The sequence below is a fragment of the Elaeis guineensis genome, chromosome 10 (assembly GCF_000442705.2).
Source record: "Elaeis guineensis isolate ETL-2024a chromosome 10, EG11, whole genome shotgun sequence".
NCBI classification, from domain to species: Eukaryota; Viridiplantae; Streptophyta; class Magnoliopsida; order Arecales; family Arecaceae; genus Elaeis; species Elaeis guineensis.
Genome location: NC_026002.2, coordinates 6,136,598 through 6,161,767, shown reverse-complemented (window position 1 = coordinate 6,161,767; position 25,170 = coordinate 6,136,598). Strand labels below are relative to the sequence as shown.

Genomic DNA, 25,170 nt, shown 5'->3' with positions numbered 1-25,170 from the left:
CACGTGCCCCCCCCTCAAACATACTTTTTCTTCTCTATTGTAGACCCCCTCCTCCCGCGATCGCACCGTCCCCATCGTGGCTCCACCCCACCACGGTCCGCACCACACCCGCCATCTGTATCGCATTCGACTCCGCACGACCACCAAACTCCTTCGCCTCCCTTCTCTCAGGCTCCTGCGCCACCAATCTCCTTCGCCTCCCCTGGCTCCGACGCCACCAACCCCCTCACCTCTCCTCCCCGACCCCGAGCGCCTTCCGGACCTCTCCCATCCCATGCAACCGGCCCCTGCACTCTCTTACACCACCACAAGCTACCACTGCAAGCTGGCATCCTCCCTTCTCTCTTGTCGGTCCATCATCGAGTTGGTTGCTGTCGGTCTTGCTCCTTTATCGGCACCCACGAGCATGCCTCCCCCAAGGTCGACGATGTGATAGAGTTAGCAGTATGGGGATATGAGGAGAGTGTGGAAGGATGGAAAGAGATCTCCTTCGATGTTTTTTTTTAATTACCATTCTAGTAGAATGAGATCTTAATCCAATGGAGAGAGTTTAGATTGAATTGTGGAGGGTTTGGACTATTCCCATTCCCCCTTAAAATTGGAAGGGGAATAAGGCTCCCTTCAATCAAATGATTGGCATGAAAGTTACCCATTTCGATTTCAAAACTCCACTCCTTCAACCAAGCACCCTCTAATATCTTGGATATGGAATGCAGATTTAGCTCTCGCCGTTTGCCGAATACGCCTATTCCATGGGTGCCATCTGGCGTGCCACAAGGATTAGAAACGTCATTTAATCATTAAAAAAAAAAAAAAATCTGATCCGCTGATTCAACAAATACGATCTAAGATCCATCTATCAGCAACCGCTCGTAAGACTCCAGGGAAAGGGAATGGCTGTTGCAGTAATATTTCTGAACTTCAGAGGCATTTGCTAAAGATCTTTCACCTCCATTTGCCCACTTCATGCTCTACCAATGAAGCCGACGATTCTCCCCGTCCATACTCCGCGCGAAGGCAGATAGCATCCCATCTCCGTACTCCAACGAATCTGGCTGATTAACCAATGAGGATGAGATCGTGGCATTTCATGACTGGTGTTCGTCAATGGCATGCGCTAGTGGCGTCGATGGTGTGCGCTAGCGGCAACGATGTCGTATTTTCGCCAGATTGATCTTCATCGTTGGGATCCAGAGACTATACTGACCAAAGTATATCTTTTTTTAAATAATCAAAAATTAATATATTTATTCATAAATATAAATTTTTAAAATAAAATTAAATAGATATATTATTGAAATAATTATTTATTTTATGAATATTATTAATGATCTTAAAAATTTTTAAAAATCTTATCTTAACAATGATCTTATGAAAAGGGTGCTTAGATCATTGCCAAAATTATAGGAAGCAAATATTACCATGATTCAAGAAATGAAAAACCTCAACATCTTATAATTGGAGGAGCTCCTTAGATTCTGCTAGGAGTGGAGATCGGACATAAGAGCAACTAATAGAGTATACAATTATTATTTGTCAGAAAAAATAAATAAAAAATATACTATATTCAGAATGTTTCAACAATCAATCCAAAGAGTAGACATAATTTATTATATCTTTTATCTTAATTTTATTCTATCTTTTATCCAAAGAGTAGACATAATTTAGAGTTCTATCATAGTCCATTGCTATACTCTTCTACCATAGTTAGCGCCACACCTATTATCCACCTTTGAATGATGGTATGACGAAGATGAAGGTCCTTAAAGGTCAAGGCACTTAGATCTATACTACTCTCTATCATTCCTTCAATTCCATCATCATCTTTCTAACTGATCAGACACTCGTGGCATACCTGTGCATACCAACCTCCTTGTCACTAAAGGCCCGGTGCCTTTCTCCACCAACCAATCAAGTTCCTTGGGACCCCAAGTTCTCTAGTTGCATTCTTAGATAGGATGAACAAAATGCCAACAATTAATACAAGAATGGTTTGATTTTATCTGATTCACCATAAAGAAAAAGAAAAAAGAGTGATTTTTCAAGTAACTATAGTAATATGGTAAATGATTTAATCCAATCATTCATACATTTTATATAAAATAATTAAACTATGGAAACCAACGTATTTAATTCTCCACAACCATGGCACAATATATTCTTTATGGGCCACTTCAACCAATTTATAATTTTTTTCTTAAACGTTAGGCTTTTCTGTGTACTCATTAGTTTGATCCCCTACAACACTATGGAGATTCAACATCGAAATACATCTTGTAGCATCCCATGCATGTCAACAGGTTGATCAGATTCATCTTGTGCATGGAAGGCATGACCCTTCCTTTGCATACTAGATGGTGGGGCTTTCAATAGAATATCCAAGTAATGCATCCCTTGAAAAATCCATTGCATACAAGATGGTCTATACATCTTCTCGAGTCTTCCATAAGTTATTACTATGATTCTTACATAGACATAATATTTTTTTCCTATGATATGCCTCGAGAGATGAACTAGTGAATGCAAAATCTAGGAATCAGTTTAGTCCCTCCAACTTTGTATTACTCACCCTAAAATTTAAGATGGTAGGAGGACAAATTAAAACAAGGCACTGCAGTAATAAGAAATAAATATCCAAGATTAAAATATGCAACTATTCATTTAGGCTGATGAGTTCAAATTTTGTCCATAATGAAGCTTTATAAGTGCTCTAGAAAGTCAAGCAATACAGGAGCTAATCAAACTTACAAGAACCACTACAAAGAAGAATATAGTGTTAGGAATTTTTCCATGGATATCATGCAGAATATTAGAATACAAAAAATCATTGAAGAAATCAAAAAAAAAATCAATCATACCTTGGGAGCCCGAAGCAGCCATTGACAATTGCTGTAACAATACCCTATAGGTGCATCCTAAAAATGTAAAGACCTTAATACCCTAGGATTTCTCTACAGATGAATATTATAAGAGTGGTGTGGAAACCTACTTCGATTAGTAATGCTAAAGGGTCTATCCATTATAGAGCCTATTAATCCGATCAGACCAACATTAATATCTGCTACATGATATGACTAAGATAATAGGACCTAAAATAACAATATGATTATAGATAAATATGGACTTCTTAACTATTCATTCATATGACAATTTAATTCATACTTCATAACAAACCAAATTAAAATTTTGGTTCATAATCAATAGAAACCCACCTTATAAGAATTTCCAATATTCTCCCACTTGGACAATATGAATTAAGATTTTTTTTATTCAAAAAAATATATTTATTATATATATTGTTTGAAAATGACTCTAGGGCTAAACGTACCTCATATGGCTATATATGCATATGTCCTGAATGAATAATATCTTTAGTCAAAATCTGGTCTGCTAAAATCACTAACATTGAATCACAGTAGTCTACAAGTTATTTATTGATATAAGAAAAAAATATTGTCGAAGAAATCCTATAAGCTAAGGATATTTTAATCATTTTTTTTTTTTGTTAATACTATTAGATTGGAGACAAATAGTTGGATTTCTTTGTAATTCTTTTAAAATTTTAGGATTCATTTAATTTTTTTTAAAAAAATTTAAATATAAATGGATGAAAATTTAAGGGGCATCACTACAATTTTTTTTAATTTTTAGCAAGCATGGTTTTGGATCCACGCGTAGTCGAGGATGGGCACAGGTTGGGGTCGGATACGGTTCGAGCGATAGCCCTGTCATATCCTAGACTAGATATCCCATGTCTGCATACCGGTTCAGGACAGAGTGGTCATTTGGTGTCAGTCCGGGTCCGAACGAGTGCGCGAACTCGACTCCACTGCTTCTCTTTCCCCAGATCCTATCTTCTCCGCCGGCTTCCGGCGGCGGCAACAGCGGTGCTGCGGCGTTGGGCGATCCTTGTTGTTGGTAATCGTTCGGTTTCTTCCATTTACTTCAAAATCGTTGGTTAATTTTTATGAATTCTTGTGTGTTGTATCGTTTTGTCGGACCTCAGCAATGGAGCAACGGGTCCGTCGAAAACAGCTGTTTTTCTTGAAGAGGAATGTTTTTGGCTTTCCTTTGTATGCTGTTTTCCGATTTTACTATATAAAAAGTGGCCACTTTTGTTTAAAATTTTCAGTTCTCCAAGTTTATTTCATAATTTTTCCCTTTACTTTCTTTTACTCCTCTACGTTTCATCAAATTTACAGCTATATTTTTCTATGATTTATGTGGAAGTCGTGTTGTTGTTGCCTCTTTATTTGCAATGCAGCATGAAAATTTGTGATCTTGCTCGATAATTTCAGTGCTCCATGCCTATTTCTTGATTTTTTTTTTTTGAAAAAAAAAAAAATCTTCCTTTTTACCGCATGGTGTTAGGATGTCTAAAAGGGTTATATAAAGAGGATTGTTTTTGTGATTCCGCTCTTGAAGCATCACCGAAAGTTACTTTTGTTCTCTGTTGCAGAAATTCTTTCGATGCTTGTATTATGGAGGAGCAATCAGATGATGATCTCAGGATGGTTTCCGTAAATGAATCAGCTGATGCCAGAGAGGGGCAGGAGGTTGCCACTGTAAATGCGCAGGAGAAGGAGACTGATGTGGGGAAAGAGTCTCAGGAAATGAATGGAGGTGATGAGGATGTACCCAAGTTGGGGATGACGTTCCAAACGCCCGAAGAAGCTTTCAGATTTTACGACAGATATGCCCGTCGCACTGGATTTGGCATAAAGGTGCTGAATTCAACATACTATGAAGATGGAAGATGTAGGTATCTCTGGCTTTCTTGTAACAAGGATGGTAAAGTGAAATATAAAACCGATTTCCATTCATCGAAACCAACCAAAAAAACAAACTGCATGGCGAGGATCCAACTTCGGCACAGGGCTGATGGGTTGCTCCACATGAAGCAAGTGATACTTGATCACAATCATCCGCTTAGTCCTGGGACGGCCAAGTCCTATCATACAAGGAAGCGGAAACGATTTCTTGAAAATGATGATGGAGCGGTGATCCCACTGGACTGGTCATACACAGAAGGAGGGTTTGGGAGGGTACGGAAGCGAGGAACTGGAGAAAAGAAGTGTGAGTTGAGGCTTGAAAAAGGAGATGGCGAGGCTATACACCGATTCTTTATCGGCATGCAAACCAGGGACTCTTTCTTCTTCCACTTGATGGATCTGGATGAAGAAGGTCGTTTAAGGAATCTGTTTTGGGCTGATGGCAGGTCTAGGACGGCATACCAGTACTTTGGTGATGTTGTTTTATTTGATACTACCTATTTGATAGATAAATATGATGTGCCTCTTGTTTCTTTTGTTGGAGTAAACCATCATGGCCAGAAGGTGTTACTTGGATGTGGTTTGCTTTCGGATGAAAGCAATGAGACATATATTTGGCTATTCAAGACCTGGCTATCTTGCATGTTTGGATGTCCTCCAATTGCAATAATCACTGATAGATGCAATGCCCTGCGAGAAGCCGTTGCCGAGGTATTTCCAAAAGCTCACCATCGTCAATGCCTATGGCATATAATGAAAAGGATTCCAGAAAATTTACAAGGGCATGTGGACTGTAAAGAAATTAAGAAGACTTTGAAGAAAGTAACGTGCGACAGTTTACGAAATGATGAATTTGAAGAAAACTGGAGAAAAATGGTTGAGAAATATCAACTTGAAAATAATGAATGGCTCCAGTCATTGTATGAAGATCGACGTTATTGGGCCTCAGTCTTTGTCAAAGAAACATTTTGGGCGGGAATGTCTGTTACCCGACGTGGTGAGAGCATGAAGTCTTTCTTTGATGAATATGTTCATTACAAGATCACTTTAAGACAATTTCTTAGAAAGTATGAGATGGTTGTGCAGAGTAAATATGAAAAGGAAGTTCAAGCTGATATCGAGTTGTTCCATAAGAGCCCTCAATTGATAACACAACTGTACATGGAGGAGCAGCTCGGCAAAGCCTACACATTCGACGTGTTTAAAAAATTCCAAGCTGAGATTAGGGCCTTGATATACTGTGTCTCTTCTCTTGTTAAAGTTGATGGTCAAGTATATACCTTCGAAGTAAAAGAACGTATAAGAGTGAAAGACAGTAAACATATGGAGAATAAGTTATATGAAGTTCTTTACGATGAAAAGGAATTAGAGGTGAGGTGCATTTGTTGCTCTTTCCAATTCAGAGGCATTTTATGCAGACATGCATTATCTGTGCTTAACTTTCAAAATGTGGTTGAGATTCCATCTAAATACATTCTTGAACGTTGGAGAAAGGACTTCAAGCGCATGCATGCTTTGGCTTGTTTTCCTAATGAGGTTGTAGCTGATGGCCCATTGGAGTCTCATGGAAACTTTTACAAGCATTGCCTTAAACTTTCTGAGATAGGGCTGATGTCTGATGAAAAATATGAGTTTGCATTAAAAGTAGTAAATGAGGCAATACAAAATCTTCTTGCAAATGATAGCATATGTGATGGCACACAAACAGGGAATGTTTCTCATGAAGCTCTGTCAAACTGTAATGTGGTTAGTTTCAATGTGAACGGTGATAGAAATAGGGGAATTGAGAATAATGGGTTTCACAATCCTGTGCAAGTGAGGCAGACAGTGAACCATCCACATTTTGAATTTTTTCAAAATAGGGTAGGTACATGTAGTATATAAACTTGTTTTTATTATATAAATTTGTCTATTTTATCCAAATAATTCTTATTGAGCAAATTTCTTGTCATAGGGTCACAATGATCAACAATCAGCTGGCTATCGGTCGGGGATGGATTGGGGCTTTCAGCAGTATTTTCAGGTACATAATCAAGCTTTATCTTCAGTTTATGTGTCTCCTATCAGCATCTGGTTTCTCGTCTAATGGGATTTTATATGTCAACTAACATTTGCCTTGAGCTATTTGTGAGAATCTTAAATTGGGGGAGGTGTGTTTTTGTAGATCAATTTTAATTCAAAAAGCTCGAGCAAAACTAAGAAGTTTACAGATTCTATGCAATATCTAATTAACAGAATACCAGACAGAAAAAACTTCTCGTTTACCAAAGATGACAAAGAAACAACTGCAAATATAAAATTCATGAAGAAAAAATCTAAAATAAAGAAGATTGAGGTGAAAATAAAAAGAAAGTGTGAGCCATCCTAGTATCTTAAAGTCATTTTCAAAGTATATGCCTATCTTCATTTCCTTGCTATTTGAGTCATGGTGATATGATTCTCACAAAAAGTTTGGCAAGCTTTGATTATTTTTTGTTTAACTATAATTTACTTCCACTCTTCTTCAAAATTTTATTTGCATAAGTTCTTTCTTTTTTAGTTAGTTTGTAGATTCAACATTTTTCATAGTAGGCGCTGAAGTACAAGAGATAAATAGAAAGGAATTGATATGTTCGATGTGGAAATAAAAATCAAAAGTTCTAAAAAAAGATAAATGTTAGCACATTTTGACAAAGTAAAAACATGACACTAATGGCCTTCAATATATAAATCAAAATGGAAAGGAATAGAAATGTACATCCTTTCGCAAATATGATGTCTTAGGGCTGTGCTGTAACCGTCCCTAGGGCCATTATTATGGGCTTTAACCCTTGGTGTAGTGGAAGGAGTGCATGTCCACGCAAGGCAGTAGAGCCATTGTCTGAGGTAAGAGGGCTCAGGTCAGCCTAGGAGGGCCATCGGGCTGAATGGCTGTTTGCCCGAGCTGCAGGACTTCATCCAGCCTGTCGGGCGATGCGTGACCTCGGAGGTCAGCTACATGTGACCTTGGAGGTTGGCTACTTTTGTTCTGCTTGACCTGGCTTTTAAATTGGTTGGAGTTGACTTGAGCCGATTACATCAAGGGGATGCTGTGTATCCCTGTTGCCACGTCAATTGTGAGGCTGGGCTAATCCGGCTGTGCTGCATCATAAGGCTTATTCTATGCCACATCAATGAAATTAATAGGAGTTAAAGAAAGCAATACTTTAAATTCAGGGAGCAAAAAAAAAAACTATTTTATCACTAACTACATGGTCTGTGTTTCATAACTTGGTTTTTGGTTTCTCAATGTAATATGAAGAAAAGAAATAGTTGAAAGTTTTAAGGGCCTTGCTTCCAGCACTCCGTACCAGGACAATCATGAAAAGGACCTCCCATTCTTGTACAAAAACTATCAATAACGTCAGTGAAAGATAAATGAAGGGGGAAATGAAAGGATTAGATAAAGATATATATGTATATATGCTAAAATATGCTGGCTGCATAATCTAATAATCCAAAATTTGAGCTTTGGGAGCACATTTCAATCAGAGCATTTCAGATGGGAGCCTTGCATTGTGCCCCTTTTGACGGCCCTCGGACCAGCATAGGATGGTAAAACACTTCACCATCAAACCAACAGAACCTACACTTGACATTCTCAAATGCACATATTAGTTCCCCATATCTCTCACCAACCTTCTCCCACTTTCCATTCTGACTGTACCCAAAAATCAAACTACTCCATGAAACAATGTCTCTCTAAGGCATTCCATCAAATGCCTTTGAAGCCTTGATGCCAAAGAACCGAACCTCACATCCATGTTAATCAAAGAATTCTTAGTGTATAGATCTGATCTAAAAAGCATTTCTAAAACATGCCCGTGGATTCTCTGACCCATCCCATGTAACCTAAATCAGCAAGAATTGCATTAAAGTTCAATACATCATGGTCCAATCTCATCCTTTCTTGCTTGCTATAATAGCCAAATCTTTTGAGAACTTGCCATTATGGGTGTGACATTGTTATTCAAATGGGAGGTTGACAGAAACACCGACTGGGAGGTAGCTGGATTCCTGGGATCTAAATACTTATGAGAGAAGAAGGTGGATTGAACAAGGCTGAAGGTGATAAAGAGAGTGGATATGATGTTGGAAGGGGTTTTGAGAAGGGGGATGGCTTCTGCCACCAATTGAGAAGGCATTAGATGAAAAGGAAATGGTATACTAAGTAAAACTTGAAACTTTTTCCACTGCTGCCACCATGTTATACTGGTATAACCAAATAACATTTAAAACAAACATGTCTTAAAAATTGAAGGTTTTCATGGGAAGTAAAAATTCTGCTGCCAAGTCTGAATGAATATTTGCAAGATTCTGCACCATCCTTATACCTTTAGAGATAGATGATTTTAATACCAATTGTTATTTCTGCTCTTTATTGATGTGTTAATGTGCATTAACATGCAGGAAGGTCAGATACAGGAGACAAATCCCAGCCCAAGGCCTTGGTAGATGGTGGAGCATCTACTTGCTGAAATGTTGCTTAAGGTATCTTTTGAATCTACAACTATTATCTATTGCTTTTTGTTCCTTTGTGCTTCAGATATCTGAAGTCAAATCTTAGTAGCAGAGGAGAAATAAAGGATGCTGGAAGGTTGTTTTGTTGGTTGACTAGAATATATCTGGTCCATATGGATTCATTGCCAGATTACCAATTTGATTAGCTCTAGTTTATTGTATCGACTCATAATTAATAATAGATATGTATAAATTATAAATTAAAAATAGTATTATTAAAAATATATATAAACTCAAATAAACTCGCGAGCCTTCGAGTTTAGTATTTGGCTATTCGAGCTCGACTGGAAAAACTGTTCGAGCTATTTGAGCTTGATAGTAGCTAAGTCGAGTCGAGCACGAATAGCTTGTGAGCAGCTCGACTCATTTGCATCTCTAATCTTAGAAACATGCAAGGATTAGGCTACGTTTATCTAAGAATGAACTGCCATCTCATGAATTTTAATGAGTTCCACATTGTGCTTTCTTTAATGAGCTGTCACCCCATGTTTACTCTGGACTACCACCTCCTGCTTGTATTACCTCATGCTTGAACTTCCACCTCATCTTTTTTAGGAACTTCATTGTACTGATTCGTTTTGAATTATCATCTCATGTTTGTTACGCCTCTTCATGCTAGAAATTCAGCCACGTAGTTGAACTTGGACTTGGCACCTAGCTGCTAAGTTGGGATGGCTGGATACCTTATCCTTAGGATCCATCTATAAATAGGAGGGTGTTGTCCTCTTTCTGTTGTTTTGCAACTCTAGAAATCTCAGCCACTCATAGAAAGTAGCTTGTGAAGAAAAGAAGTAGAAAATAACAGTAAAGAGGAAGTACATTCTGATGCTTTGGAATTCTTCCAAGTGTAAATGTCCTTACGTGGTAGATTTTTCTACTTTACAAACAATTTTCTCAGCCATTGATTCGTAATTTTTTCTTCTTCCTTTTGATGTTCAACATCAGTTTGATATCCTTGTATGTAGATGTTTGAATCATCTGAAATTCATTGACTTTCAGCAATTTTTCATTGGGGGAAAAACTCAAAATTCTAATTTTATTATCAATGATTATAAGTTACAAGTTGTATGATTTTCTGAAGTTGCTTCTAAACATCTTTGTATCAACAAACTGTGAAAACTTGGTCCCTTTGAATGATTAGTAATATTTGTATTTATTACACTCCAGCTATATTGCCTTGGATCTTACATGGTATCAATAAAGCATGCTATGGAATATTTAGATCTTACATGATATCAGCAAAGTATGTTGTGGAATAACTAGATCTTACATGGCATTAGTAAAGTACATTATGGAATTATATGTTATTATTAGAATTTTTTTGGCAATGATGCTTCTTAATATTGAAACTATCGTATTCTATGAATTGAGATGAACTTCTGATCAGTCAGTGAACCCTAACCGATGGGTATAATAGTTGGTTTCTGTGAACCTCTAATCAATAAGTATAATAGTTAGTTATTAGTAGATCCTAGCCAGCGGGTATGTTAGTTGGCATTAGGGAATTCTTGATCAAGGGGTAATGTAGTTAGTCTTAGTGAACCAATAGGTATAATAGTTGGTTACCGGCAAGTTAGCATTGAAATAATTGTAACAAGTATTTTAGAATTTTCAGTGTATTCAAGTGTCCTGATACATTAAAGTGTTTCTAAGTGCATCTTAACATTTTGCAAATGGTTATTTTCAATATTTTTGGACAAAAGGTTATGTAATTCAATGATACTAATTGTTCAAATGCATTCGAGTGTACTAAGAACAAAATTATATTAGTAAGTGTAGTTATTTGATATTTCTTATAAGATATTTACTATTTGAGTTTTGCTAGTATGGATCGCTATTGCTTTCATCGTTCTTTTATTCTTTTTAATGTTATATTGTTCACTATATTCTGCCACTCACTGAGTTGTAGCTCACCGACTTAATTATCATATTTTAGAGTGAAGGACTTCTTGGAGGACTCGTTGGCTTAGCTGACTAGAAGTTGGAAGTGTTTTGAGTATGCATATTAAAGCCTACTTCAGAAAGAGACTTAATGTCATATTGGTGATTGTATTCAAGATGTGTTATAGATTATTGTGGTATTGGGAGTGAAGGGAGAATCTGTAATGTATCTATAATAAAGGATGTAAAGTGTGGGTGTAATGAACTAGTTTGTGCATCACATGGAATGAAGTAGATCTTGATTTGGCTTCATGGTTATATATTGTAAAAAAAAACTAAATTTTGAATGAGATTTTACTTTGTTCTTTTTCAGAAAATGGCCATTTCTTGTATAATTATACTCTTAAGGTTTCAACTGATAATTATGTGCTTTTGCAATATCAAGTCTAATTGAATTTCAATCATTAATTCATCAAAATTGTTATGGGACTTGGATTGGCAAAGCTGGATTCCTCCCATAATGGGATGAAGTAGGTGGTAGGGAACAACCAGCATGGAGGTAGAACTGGGAATAAGGGAGTTAAAGTTCAGTATTAAAATACATTTGATCTTAACTAGCCATTCGGATGGATGGTTAAAATTTGTTGTAAAAATATATAACTAATGCATGTATGATATATATAGAACATAATATGTATTATTACCATTTCGGCTTTGGGATGAGCCACAGGCTGTCAAACTTATCTCAAATTCATTTTGAGTTCTAGTCTTCAAGCCCAGACAACCTTCAAAGTTGGGCTAAAATCGGATTGGATGCGGATTAGATATCAATATATCCATATCCATATTTATTATATTTGATGAATACAAATACAGATAGGAATATTAATCGGATGCGAAAATTTATATTCATATTTGTTCTAAATGGATACGGATATAAATTGGATAATAGAAATATGAATACAAATTAGATAATTAAACTTTATGATAATTGAATTAAAGATATTACTAAGTGGATGATAAATTAAATTAATAACATATTAATATAGTTATATATTTTTTAAAAAAATTAATAAATATTATATAAAATTAAATAGAATTACAAGTAGAATCGGATATTCGGATATGAATCGGATAGTTGTTTATCCATATCCATATTTATTTTTCTTATAGATATGGATATGAATATTATTTGAATCTTCAAATTTCTATTTATATCTGAATAAATTTGGATACGAAAATAGATCCGGATAGATAATATCATATCCACTTTCATTTTTTCTTCAAAATCATCCTTTTAAATCAAAAGTGCAAAGATGGCTCATTTCAGCAAGCCTTGAGGCAGACCAAACCTGTATTCAGCCTGCTGCCACCTATAATGGTATGTATAGGAGCCTTTATTGGAGAACCTTAGAACACCAGTAGGCTTATGGATATTGTTGCTCCTGCACCTTATTGGTTCCTTTTTAGGCTAGTGGAATTTGAAGACCAAATCACTCATAAATTAAGTAGCTATCTGTTTAACTACAATATAGAATTTACAGTATTAATTGGTCAATATTCTAATGTGGAACATCAAAATGAGATTGAGAGCACCCATTGAGCAAAATAATACTTTATTATGATTCTTCTAGGATTAATCCCATTAATCCAATTAAAACTATCATCCCATGATACAAATCATAATAATTATCTTACTTAACACCATCCTTTGATGCCAGTGAAAAACAGTACAGAACATACACCCAAATCAAAAATAAATTCCATCCATTAAATTCAGATATAAAATGATGAAAGGATGTTAGAAAACAAGTGATAATTCCCAGAAAATTTTCCAGATTAAGAAAACATGCCTTGGAACTAGTCTAGATTTTCTTGTAGTTTCCAATCATAATGATTATCTGATCCAAAAGAAAATTAAGGAAAAGTGTCCATATTAATTTACTTTAATCCAAAACAAATCTAATGTATAACTAAGTTTTTAAAAGAATCCATATAGTCATCTCTATCCATGTGATGAGTTTCGAGGTAAATTGATCATCATATGACCTAACCAGGTTATATCAGGTAACTTGTTCTTTATAAATTACAGCATGAAAGTATAACCCAATAAAATCTGATGAAAACGCTGATGATACCTGACAGTAACAATGACTTAGATGTCCTCATAATAGCCATAAAATATTTTTTACACTAATAAAAATCAGATTACAAATTAGTGAATGTGCTGGTCACTAGTGCGGAAATTGTGCTATATGCCATGGGACAATAGTGACCGGAATCAATCCCTTTTTTTTCAAATTAAAATCAAACTTAATATAAGCCAAGATTAGAGGTTAATAGTGTTAGAAAATTTTAGAAAATCATGCAACAAAATTAGCTACATAAAATGTTGTCATCCAAGCCGAAAACTAGGGCTGCGCTCATGCCATTAAGCTAATTAGGGCAGACCTGATAGCATGCATGCCACCAAATAGGCTCTGATGAATGCTTGCTTGGATATCGAGGAGGGTCCAACCTAATAAGACCATCATGCACAAGTTTGGCCACAAAAAGATTATGTTTCCAAATTAGAAAATTTTTATGTGACTCTATCCTTTTTCAAATCTGAATATGAGTGTTTTGATGTGTGTATGCATGTCATATTAATTGGTTATCCCAATCTAACTGGGCAAGTGGGCGACACAAGATAGGAACTAGAGTGCTAAGTTAATTAGTTACAAGGAAATGGATCCAAAACAAGTTGGGAGTTCAATATAGCCTTAAAGATTTCAGATTAGGATCTCATCATAATCTTATTAAAGTCTGAGGGATGGCTGCCAAGGTTAATTAAAAAATATGTCTCTAGAAGATAAGAAATCAAGATAACCTACCTTTAGTCGGCCAGGACATCTCAAAATTAGGATTAGGATGCTGGCCATAGGTGATGGATGTTTGGATACTTATGGCATGTTTCCAACCAGGTTTCAGATATGCTAATAGAATCTCAGCCTCTTCATGATGTAAGAAACAAGGAAAATAAGAAACCCTAAATAAATCCTCGAATTTTTCAAGAGCCAATAACAAATGCTGTACTTCTATGATGAAGAGTCTAATATTCTCACAATCATGGCTCATTGGTCTCATCATAAGTATTTCATGGAAATATTTGATGATTGTAGGTATGATTTGGAAAATTAACATATTAACACGTAATGTGATAAAGAATATAATCAAATTGTTTACATCATCAAATGGTTGTTATTTTAATATTTTTTCTTAGAAGACTTAAATAAAAAATATGAAGAATCTGCCTTTTTTTTTTTTTTTTTTTTTTTAAGATTACACTACTATAACTTATAACCAAGAAGTTCAATATAATAGTGCAATTTATTATATCCTTGGATCTTATTGTTGTATATCTATAGATCATCAACATGGATCACCTCCATTAATCTACAAGACAGCAATATATCAAAGAACTCATCAAGATCAGGTCTGATTGGATCCTGCGATGTTGAAGTTAGCAAGAGGATTTTTCTGTAATGGTGTAGAAGATGATATAAATAAGGGAGTCTTAGTATAGTAATTGGCCTACATTTCATGGAGGGATTTCAGATCCATTTATAGCCCCGGGATCTAGAATCTCTCAAAGGTTGTGTTGTAATTGATTGGAGTCATGCAATAACTGCCGAGGGTTATGCTATAACGACTCAAGATTGTATCCTAACCATCTTAAGATATGGTGTAACCACTTAAGATCATTATGGTAATCTTTAATTATTGGCTTAATGGAGGGAGTGCATTTCCATATAGAGTGGAGAGCAGGTGAGAGGGCTTATGTTGATTTGGATAGATATTGAGTTGAAATAGCTGCTTGTTCAAACTGCAAGACTTCGGGGATCGCTTCTAGTCTATTTAACTTGGCTCTTAGATTAGTCGAGGTAGATCTATTTTGATAATGCTAATTGCCATATTAGCTTTTAGTTGGGGCAAATCCGTTCATGCTATATCATTAGGCCCATTTTACACCACATCATTTGTCCTCTATTTTTGAGTCTGAGCCATCTCTTTTGGTTCCGATGAAGGAAGTAATTGCATCTTCCATTTTTATGCTGTTTTGAGGTGCAGCATTGACTATTTGATGGACAATGTTGGACGGTTAGACTCATAAGGCATGGTTCGAGCAAGGTTTTAGACACAAAAATATAATCCCAATCTCTTGTGCTTCTTCATAACGTGAGAAACAAGGGAAATAAGAAACCCTAAGTGGATCCTAGAATTTGCAATAAGAAATGCTCGAGTCCTTCAATGACAGAGTCTAGCATTCTCATAGCGATGGCTCACTGGCATCATCACGAGTATTTCATTAAATATTTGATGATTATTGGTATGATCTAGAAAATTAATATACTACCACATAATGTAATAGAGAATATAATCAAATTATTTTACATCATCGAATGGTTGTTATTTTAATATTCTTTTTATTAGAAGACTCAAATGAAAAGTGTGAAGAATGTGCCTTTTGTTTTTGAAGGATTATACTGCTATAACTTATGACCAAGAAGTTCAATCTAACAATGCAATTCGTTATTTCTCAAAAAAACAATGCAATTCGTTATATCCTTTGGAAATGATATTACATGCTTAAGAACGAATTCCGAGGATAAAAGAGTAACTGGCAAGGGTGCTGACTCCTTGAAATAAGTAGTCATTCTATTTTAAGGATCTCTTTGGCCTAAAAGGGAAAGCAATTACAGTAATTGATCGAGATTTTTATTAGTCAAAATGAAACCATTATATTGTTGTCATCACCTTCCATCCTTGTCTGAGTTGTTATTATGTGACTAAATAAGTATAATGATTTCAATTTCTAAGGATGCCATTTGCATACTTTCCTTGACTTTGTGGTCATGAAGAGGATCTGATGACAAAGTAGTGGTCACCTTCCATGCATATTGATTTCCTTAGAAGGTATCTAGGATTTTTTTTTTCTATGAAGAATGTTCACACACAACTCCTATTGTCATTTTACGGAAAAAAATTTATCTTCCAACTTGTCAGATGTTTCATGAAATCAGCAGTCACTGGTTGATTGAGGATTTTAAGTTTATAAATTCCTATCATGCAGGGTTGAAGAGAACAATGCTTTTTAATGGAGAGGTTCAATATAATAGTGGTATCATGGGAATAGCAAAAATTTAAAAGATTATGTAGGTATTATCGAAGGGGACATTTCAAAAATAGAGAAATGTTCACATGCATATTTAATAGGAGCATCATGAGAAAAGCTGAAAATTTGAAAGATTGCAAGGTATTATGGAATGCGGGCGTTCTAACCGGAGAGAAAGTTATTGCATGCTTATACCATACATACAAATTTTAAAATTTTTAATATAGGACTTTTTCTATGCATAAGAGCCGTTGGCCAACCCTAGAGATGATAACAACATTCCAATAGCTTGTCCACCAACACAAAAAAAAAAAAAACAAAAAACAAAAAAAACAAAAGGGTGCAGCTATTGCAACACCAAAATCATACATGATAAATTAGAATCAGAATGGCGCAGATGCATTTGAATATTTTCATGATAAATAGTGAATGAATATTAAATTTCTAGACTAGGTGAAAGATTTGAATGACTGATTATCCATAGCTCATGATAGCATACAGGGGTGTAACGCTGAACAGAAATATAATGGCGAACATTAAATTGAACATCTAAATCTATTCATGAAGCAATTCCTGATTTAGTTATCAGAGTTTAGCAGCAAATGAACATCTGAATATAGGATTACAAGGGTTTGCCACCTCCAGAAGCAGTAGGTGGATCTAGAAACTTGAGTGAACATAAAGCTGAGTTCACCTAAGATCATAAACATTTATTCAACATTGGTACCCAACATATGCATGGAAAATTTCTAGAGAATGCATGACACAGAGAGGGCAGCTGCATCAGCCTTTGTTAGTTTCCTTGGGTTTCTGTCAAAATGGCAGCAGGTGTTAATCAACAAAATAATCAAACAAAATGATGAATGAAATTATGCAGCCCTAATTAGTACCTAAGAAGTGGCAACTCTTTTAATTAAACAAACAAAGCTCAAAGTTATCCACTTTCACTAGTACAATAACGAGTTAGATTTGCTTATTTTTTGTCTTTCAAATCCAACATCATGTTGACCATAAAAGAAAAAGGATGTTGGAAGAGACATGCCCATTAGTTGTAGAAAAATTAAATACTAAAATCTTTTAATATGAAATTATATATGAAGCATTTACCACATTTTCTCAAGGATATATAACATATACTAATTATTCACTCCCATAATCAAGTTTAAGTATATATTCCATATTTATCTTGCAACAAACCTTTGATCAACTACAAGCAAAGGTTGTAGGGTAAAACACTCAGACATTCCAGCAATTGGTCAATTTGAAAAGATATTGTCTACTAGCAAAATGGGAGGGCCATAGAGTAGTGGATTGCCCCCTTTGTCAGAACAATAGATATAGACAGCACTCCCAGAATGCACCGAGACTACCCTCCTCTCCAGCTGCTCCAAATGGACAGATTTCTCACTCAAGTCAGGTTGCACTACTTTTAGGGCGGTATCAGAGAGGACGTTGAAGGCCAAGGACCTAGGCTCGTGTTTATGCACCGACTTAACATATGCACAAGCATCCAATGTGATAGTAATACGTACATTAAATCCTCTTTGTGCCTTATGATTATAAGTCTTGAAAGCTTTGTAAGCTTGTGAACTATAATTGCTAATTTAATTGAATTATTAGTAACAATAAAACTTAAAATTGTGATAGTTATGATTAGAGTATCTTTTGCATATACTTATGCAACGTTTGATCCTAGAGCTACCTATTCCATCACAACTTATAGGTTAACTAAGAGAAGTAGACTTGTGCCTATGTCCCTAGCTACTGAGATGTATGTCTCTCAATCCCGAACAGAAGTGTCATCATGGTTGTCACGGTATTCAAGTCTTGCACTATGAGCACTGGAGATCATGATCTCTTAAAAAGTCTAATAGTCCTAGATATCAAGAACTTCGATGTCATCCTAAGCATGGATTGGTTGACTACTTCTCATGCTACAATAGACTATTTTGGAAAAAGAGTGAATTTTCGAATTTTACAGCAAGTAGAATTCAGCTCTACCTATAGTGGAGTAAATGCCCCCATTTAGGTTATTTCCTCCGCACAAGCTTCTCGGTTGCTAAAAAATGATGTATAGGGTATCTGGCCACTATGACTGACACTTGGTAGGTAAAATCAAAGTTGGAAAAATGTCTCGATTGTAATGAAGTTTCCTAATGTTTTTCCAAAGGATCTATCAAGACTGCCTTCAAATAAGGAGATAGAATTCTCCATAGATCTAGTGCCTGGTGTCAAACCAATCTCTAAGATACCCTACCAAATGGCTCCAGCTGAACAGAAGAAACTAAAGGATCAGCTCCAGGAACTATACAATAAGAGCTTCAATAGAACAGTTTCTCTCCATGGGGTGCTCTAAAACTTTTTGTCAAAAAGAAGAATGAGAGTATGCAGCTGCACATAGACTACAAGGAGCTAAACAAATTGACAGTTCAGAATAAATATCTTCTACCAAGGAGTCCAGTTTTGCTAGACACACCTAGATCAATTGGACAACCTAATCTAGACTCAAAAACATAGTTCCAAAGCTAGATTTAGTTTAGCTCCAAATCAGATATATGTTCAGATGCAGATCTGCTCAATTCACCTGCACTCCTAAATCTGTAGCATCAGGATGATAGCGATTGAAGGCATATGAACTTTTAAGAGGTTAAGAGCCAGAATTTGAAAAGATAGTAATGGATTCCTCATAAATACTTGCTGCACGACCATCAGTGTAAGACAAAATATCCTTCGTGTGACCAGTAATGGTAGCAATTTCAGTGATGCTAGAGACTAATGCTGCAATAGATAATGTAAGGAGATTATGTCTAGAACTCCTCTCACTAGCCTAGTATGCTAGGAAGTCTTCCTATCTGATCATCTATCACCTTCTACTCTTCTAGAAGGCTTTTGCATCATATGCCTTGTCCTTTGTAGCAGGAAGTTTTTATACAAGGTGCCCACAATCAGTTCAGACTCACACCAGCATCCTTGGAAATTCATGTTCTTTTTTTCTTTTTTTGAAAGATTTGTTCCCTGAACTCTTTACCGAATCTTATCGTGGACCCACTCCCTCTCCAACTAAGGTTTTTACGGCCACTAATAAAATCACAAAAATGAATAATAATGTTGTTTCTGTTTGTGTATAAAGGAACATGCATGTGGGGATCCAAATGTTTAGGCAAAGTTAATATTTTTTTGATCTATTAATTATTAACTACAGTTCTGCTACTCTCAAGAAAATTCCAGACTTCAAATTTTGTGTTACTTTGAGCTCACCGGATGTTTTTCATGTTTTGTTGAGTACTTCTGGATCTGTGTCAAGTGAACTGAAAGCTAGGATTAAAACAAAGTGCAAGAATGCCCCTAAGGTCCATAAAAATTAAAAATTTTATATAGATGCCTCCTTAAGCATTGCATCCAGAATTTCAGAATCCCAAAACTACCAAGGCATGTTTGCTGTTCAGAGTAGTATGGCATAAATAGCATCCATGAAAAGTATGCTATAGTACTGATGGCTGATGTGGCATTTTAGCCCATAATTTAATATAATCTTAAAAACCAATACACAAATAAAGGCGTAAAAACTGAAAATAAATCTGCTATATGCAATCAAATGTGCTGATGCATTGGCCATCTTTTCGTCCATTTCTTCTTCTCCTTCTTTATTATTCTATCAATCATCATGGGTGCTGTCCATATAATAAAATTGCTCCAGCATCAAAATAATATTTTCTTATTGCAACATTTAGTATAAAGTTTAATAGCCTTGATTGTCCTTTTTGCTTTCATATTCCTCTAAAACTGACCCCACTGTGTGCACCTTTGTTGCTGATTAAGTCATCAACTATGGAAAACACACAATTGACTATTAGTATTGATCAGTCCTTCGTATTCAATTGCACCAATTATTTGAAAATCAGCATAGTGTGCACTCAATAGTAACTTGAAGTTCTCTTACAGCACTTGACTGACTATTTTTTTGATAATTCCTTCAAATTTAACTGCACTAATTATTTAAAATAAACATAATGCTCACCCAAATTTTGCATAGTTTCATAGTAGTAACTTGAAATACCATTATGAATCAGCTTCAAGTGATCTTCATGCCATGGTTCCTGCATCCAGAACTACAGACTAATTTATTGGTCAGGTTCAAATGATCTTTTGATAGCTCAGAATCCTTAAATTTAGCATTTTCCATCCTCTTCTCTTGGACCAGACAACAAGCATTTTGATTGAGCAAAACCTTTGCTCAGCTCATTAGGTAGATCCTTGCATACACCGGCCATATACCCAATGGGTCCTGCATGCACTACTCACTTGCCCCAACTATATGATATCATATGAAGACTATCTGATATCATATGAAGACTGTCGTTTCAATCCTATGCACATAAATATGTTGAAAGAACAGTACAAATTTCCCCCAAGTATTGTTGCAGAATGAGAGGAAAAGGAGATAAAATATGAAAACACCAACACCTTTTTTATTTTATTAAGGACTAGAACATACCTTCAATGCTTTGATAAAACATGCTCCAGATCATTCTGCAATAACTGTAATAGCACATGCCAATTATCAAGGTCAGTGGATAAGGAAAGCGAAAGAATCTCCAAGAAACATGCTGGAACTCTGCATGGCCAAGACCAAAGAGCAAACAAAAACCTGAATTGCCTCTAGCATAAGCATTTATTTACATATATGAGCTGCACCACTTCACACTCCTTGCTGTTCAATGCTATTTAGTGGAAAGTCTGCTTTTGGTATCCAGATTTCTTTAGGTTCTAAAAGTCAATGACAAACAATTGAATGCCTCATATAATGGATACAATGGATCTCATTTACTTCTGAAGAGTGGATATGATTTTTATGCTTTGAACTCTGCAGAGAAACTTTTATGTACTTTGAAGTTATTTTGTTTAAAAATTGTAGTTCTAAAAGACAGAAAAGCTTTCTGATGCTTGGCTCCCTTTCTTAGTTAAGAGCTCCTCCATGATGTTCTTACCAAGATATCCAAGAACCACCATTAACCAAATGCTGATGTCAAGGAAATTTAAAGATCTGTCGTCAATTGTAAACATGTTTTTGATACAATTTTCAAGATATTACTTGGGAATTACCTACTATAAGTACTAATAGCTTTTGAGCCATTCAAATGGATACCATCAATAAAAAATGGGAAACAGAAAAGGCATCTCAAACTTACATCTCACATCCAATAAACCGAAGAGAGTTAAGGCAACAAGAGCACACGAATCTATTGACCAATACATTATGATAAACAAAATATAACGAACAGATACAGATTGAAATTTCTCGGCTTTCCAATTACAGAATAAAATGAGCAGCATAGTAACTTCAGTTTAATACCTCATCAAGCTTACAGTGACATGACCAGGAATCCCTATATTGTCATTGTCTCTCTTCCCTCCATGCTTCCCTTATGCATCGGTCAGCATGTATTGATCCCATCCTTACAATCCCTGGTCAGGTTATTGAACGTCTCGACCCTTGTCTTTGCCCTGTACAGCACCTCTGTATCCACGGCCACCCTCATATACCCATCAAACTCCACCGGCCGTCCAGCATTGAGTGCCATTGTCTCATTATACCACTCGCTCTTGTTCCCCCACATCTCCTTGTAATCATCAAGTAAATGCACCTTGAAGTGCGACCTCAGCTTATCGAAGTAGTTATAGAATGGCTCATTGGTAGCAATGTATAAGTTCCTCATCGTTTTAATTACCTTCACCAGCTTCTTCACAAGCACATCAGGGGATGTGTCAGCATCCAAATTAGGCCACAGCTGCTTATTCTGAGCCTTCGCCCCACGGACCACATGGATGGCATCATAATCCCAGTCCATCTTTCCGGCGATCTCCGTGACAATGTTCGTCAGCCGCTTGGACTTCCAGATGGCATGCCATGGTCGCTGCACATACTTGGCAGCCCGGCCCTCGCATACACGGTACCAGTAATTCTCAGGCTCAGGCCCATCGAACTGCCTCCAGATGACCGTGCTCCTGTCCTTCTTGAGCTGCATCGGGGTGACCTTGTAGGTGGGCACCTTGCGAACTGAGATCCGGCTGCCGCCCTTCTTCCGGGCAGCGGCGCGGTCCCACCACCGCCATTGCCGCAAGAAGGCCTCCTCTTCCACCACGGACGCCGACTCCTTGAGGTGCTCGAAATCAAAGTAAAACCGGAAATCCTTACCCTCCTCATCCCGGCCACTAGGATTATACGTGGCAGCCAGGCAAATGCTCAGATCCATGATGAATGTCCGGTTCAAGAACTGCGCTTCCCCGAGGCCGCACAGGAAGCTCCAGAGGTACTGATTCATCCCCTTGCAGTAGTCTCCTCCGCGAGTGTAGTAGAGATACCGCCCCTTCCGGAAGTCTGATTCGGATCCGAGTGTCGGGATCGTGTCGTTGATCTCGGAGTCCGAGATCTGGACGGCCGGGGACCTGGTGGTTGTGGTGGTGGTGGAGGAGGAGGACGGCGGGCGAGTGCGGGGCAGGGCGGCGTTGGTGCCCGAGCGAAATTTCCCAACAGAGACGACCTCGAAGGTGCAGTTGTCGGCGGGGGTGAGGCGGAAGCGGCGGTAGTCTCTGTATCGGCGCCAGGATTTCTCTTTCCGGTTGCGGAAGCGCCAGGCAGCGTCGCATTCGTCGGGCTTGGATCCGGCGACGGGGATCTCGTAGCCGAGGAAGATGATGGAGCGGCGGAAAGAGACCCGCGAGTTGAAGCGCCGGATCGCGGTGAGGACGCGGGGATCGGAGCAGTTGAGCGGCGCGTCGGGATCGCAGGTGGCGGCCGCAGCGGTGGGGGCGGAGGCAACAGGCGGCGCCGCGGCAGGGGGGGAGAGGAGGGATGCGTTGGGGGGAAGGGGGACGAGGTCCTCACCGGTGGGGAGGAGGGATTCGTCGGTGGCGAAGGTGGCGTTGGGGAGGGTCGCGGCGAGGTTCTTGGTGAGGGCGGCGGAGGACTGAAGCCAGGGGTCGGGGGGTTGGTAGGTGACGGCGATGACGGTGAAGACGAGCACGGAGAAGACGAAGGCGGTGAAGCACACATTGCTGATCACCTTGATCAGCTTCTGACCCACCGGCAGCTCGGCCGCAGCGGCAGTGCCGCCCGTCTCCTTCATTTCGGTGGCGAGTCGATGGATCCCGAGGTTAGACTGCTCCGCAGAGGCTGGGAACTGGGAATTGGGAGGAGGAACGGTGGTTGCTGGTGACCTGAGCGATGCGTGCGGCGTCCGGATCCGGTCCCCGTGCGGAGAGTGAGAGCAAAGGCCAAGACAGAGGGTAGGAAGATGCTGTGTACACCGTACCCAACCCTTAACGTATCCCGATCCGGTTTTCCTGAAGGCTTGAAGTGTGTGTTTACTTGGGCGACTGCTCTGGAGTCTGGGTCTTGGTTGAAAGGAAAGCAAAACGTAAACGTCAGGGAGGGCGACTCCTCACCTTCCGGTTTTAAGGGTTTTTTTTTTTTTTTTTTTTTTTTTTTTGAAAGGCTGCTGTTTGATTTGATTTGATTTTTTTTTTTCATTTATAAAATAAAATATTTATAAAAAAAATTAGAAAATAAAATATCACGATAAAATGTCCGAGCCATTCCTGCAACGGTCTGGTTGCGGTTCGTTCAAGAAGGGCCAAACGAAGCATGGTCATATCATTCTTGTAGAAAATATCAGATCCTTGAGTAAATCCATCTTAAGGTGCCAAGGCCAAATTCCCAAGTCATGCAGCCAAAATAATTCAATCCAAACACCACTTCTCAAGGGATAAATATGGGCATTTTATTTTTTCTCAACAGTATGCTGGTCGTACATCACCATCATGGACTTTCCCATGTAAGCGATGGCCAACCAGCTGAAAAACAACTTTTCACTAAGAACATCTTATTTGATTGTACAATAAATAATGGTTTTTGTGATGTACTAAAAAGAGGGTAACTGGTCTTTCATCTTGATAAGATCTTCTTTTTTTTTTTGGGGGGGGCTACCTTAGGCACATAGGATTGATGCATCATGTAAGCTTGTTATATGCCATCTCTGTTTACACCTCATCTCGGCAATGGCCTCGAGTGGGTGCTAGGTAGGCAAGACTAACGACCAAGACAGGTTGGAGTAACGTGATCCCAGCTAGATCTAATAGAATTCCACAATGATAGACCAAGTGTTCATAGGAGGCATAGAGATGCCGATTGAAGGATGCTAAATTCCTTTCCACATGATTGTGAAAATATATGGCTTGCGGTTATATAGCGCAAAAAAATACATAGGGTTGTGGAGCAATACAGTCGGAAACTGATAGAGATGATGGGGAACCAACATGGCAGTTGGGACTACAGCTATAAATGGTTATTCGGCAATTTTAGACTTATATTTATAAATAATAGAATGTAATATGAATCAAGGACCTCCTACCAATCAAAGTACTAGACTTTATCTTAATCTTTATCTCTAATTTATCATTATTTTAATTCTTTTAAATTATTTGCTTTAGTTTCTAATACATCTCTAATTTATCAATAGTAATAGAGTTTTTGGAACTCAGACAATACCCAACTTCCTCTTTTGAGCAAATAGTGATACAGTAACAAAAATCTATGAAGATCAAAACATCTGGACCCACGTTACTATACTATATTAAAGATAATAGAGTGATCGCACCCTCTTCATATTAAACAACTAAACATGGAATTGTAATTATATTTTTTTTTAAATTCAAATATTCCAAATAGATACCTGTCAATACAAATGCAACATTCTTATTGCACTAGCATCTAGAAATAATCATAACCAAATGATCCCTTCATCAAGTGGACTTGAATTTTTT

General features: G+C 37.4%; 2 protein-coding genes across 3 annotated transcripts; one reads left to right on the top strand and one right to left on the bottom strand.

Annotated features, from left to right (window-relative positions):
• The first annotated feature begins 3,755 nt into the window (after window positions 1-3,755).
• LOC140852013 (protein FAR1-RELATED SEQUENCE 6-like) lies at window positions 3,756-11,569 on the top strand. Its single transcript, XM_073244638.1, has 5 exons — window positions 3,756-3,918; window positions 4,460-6,635; window positions 6,727-6,795; window positions 9,201-9,281; window positions 11,248-11,569. The coding sequence occupies exons 2-4, from the start codon at window positions 4,482-4,484 to the stop codon at window positions 9,243-9,245; spliced, it is 2,268 nt and encodes a 755-aa protein (XP_073100739.1). The 5' UTR covers window positions 3,756-3,918; window positions 4,460-4,481; the 3' UTR covers window positions 9,246-9,281; window positions 11,248-11,569.
• Window positions 11,570-16,931: 5,362 nt separating this feature from the next.
• Window positions 16,932-23,754, bottom strand: LOC140852050 (uncharacterized). Of its 2 annotated transcripts, XR_012134956.1 has the most exons (3): window positions 21,701-23,754; window positions 20,843-20,886; window positions 16,932-17,157 (listed from the first exon to the last, which is right to left on the bottom strand). XR_012134956.1 is itself a non-coding variant. In XM_073244748.1 (1 exon), exon 1 carries the CDS (start codon window positions 23,472-23,474, stop codon window positions 21,783-21,785), a length of 1,692 nt encoding a protein of 563 aa, XP_073100849.1. In that variant the 5' UTR covers window positions 23,475-23,754; the 3' UTR covers window positions 21,564-21,782. The 2 variants fall into 2 exon arrangements, 1 of the variants encoding a protein (XP_073100849.1); XM_073244748.1 differs by lacking the exons at window positions 16,932-17,157; window positions 20,843-20,886 and having other exon boundaries at window positions 21,564-23,754.
• Window positions 23,755-25,170: the final 1,416 nt, after the last annotated feature.

What these genes read in the sequence shown, in the direction of transcription:
- LOC140852013 (XM_073244638.1), top strand. Translation starts at nt 4,482, where the DNA reads ATGGAGGAGCAATCAGATGATGATCTCAGGATGGTTTCCGTAAATGAA. An exon ending in TTGAATTTTTTCAAAATAGG is followed by an intron (nt 6,636 to 6,726) that starts GTAGGTACATGT and finishes TTCTTGTCATAG; the next exon opens with GGTCACAATGATCAACAATC. An exon ending in GCTTTCAGCAGTATTTTCAG is followed by an intron (nt 6,796 to 9,200) that starts GTACATAATCAA and finishes ATTAACATGCAG; the next exon opens with GAAGGTCAGATACAGGAGAC.
- LOC140852050 (XM_073244748.1), bottom strand. Translation starts at nt 23,474, where the DNA reads ATGAAGGAGACGGGCGGCACTGCCGCTGCGGCCGAGCTGCCGGTGGGT.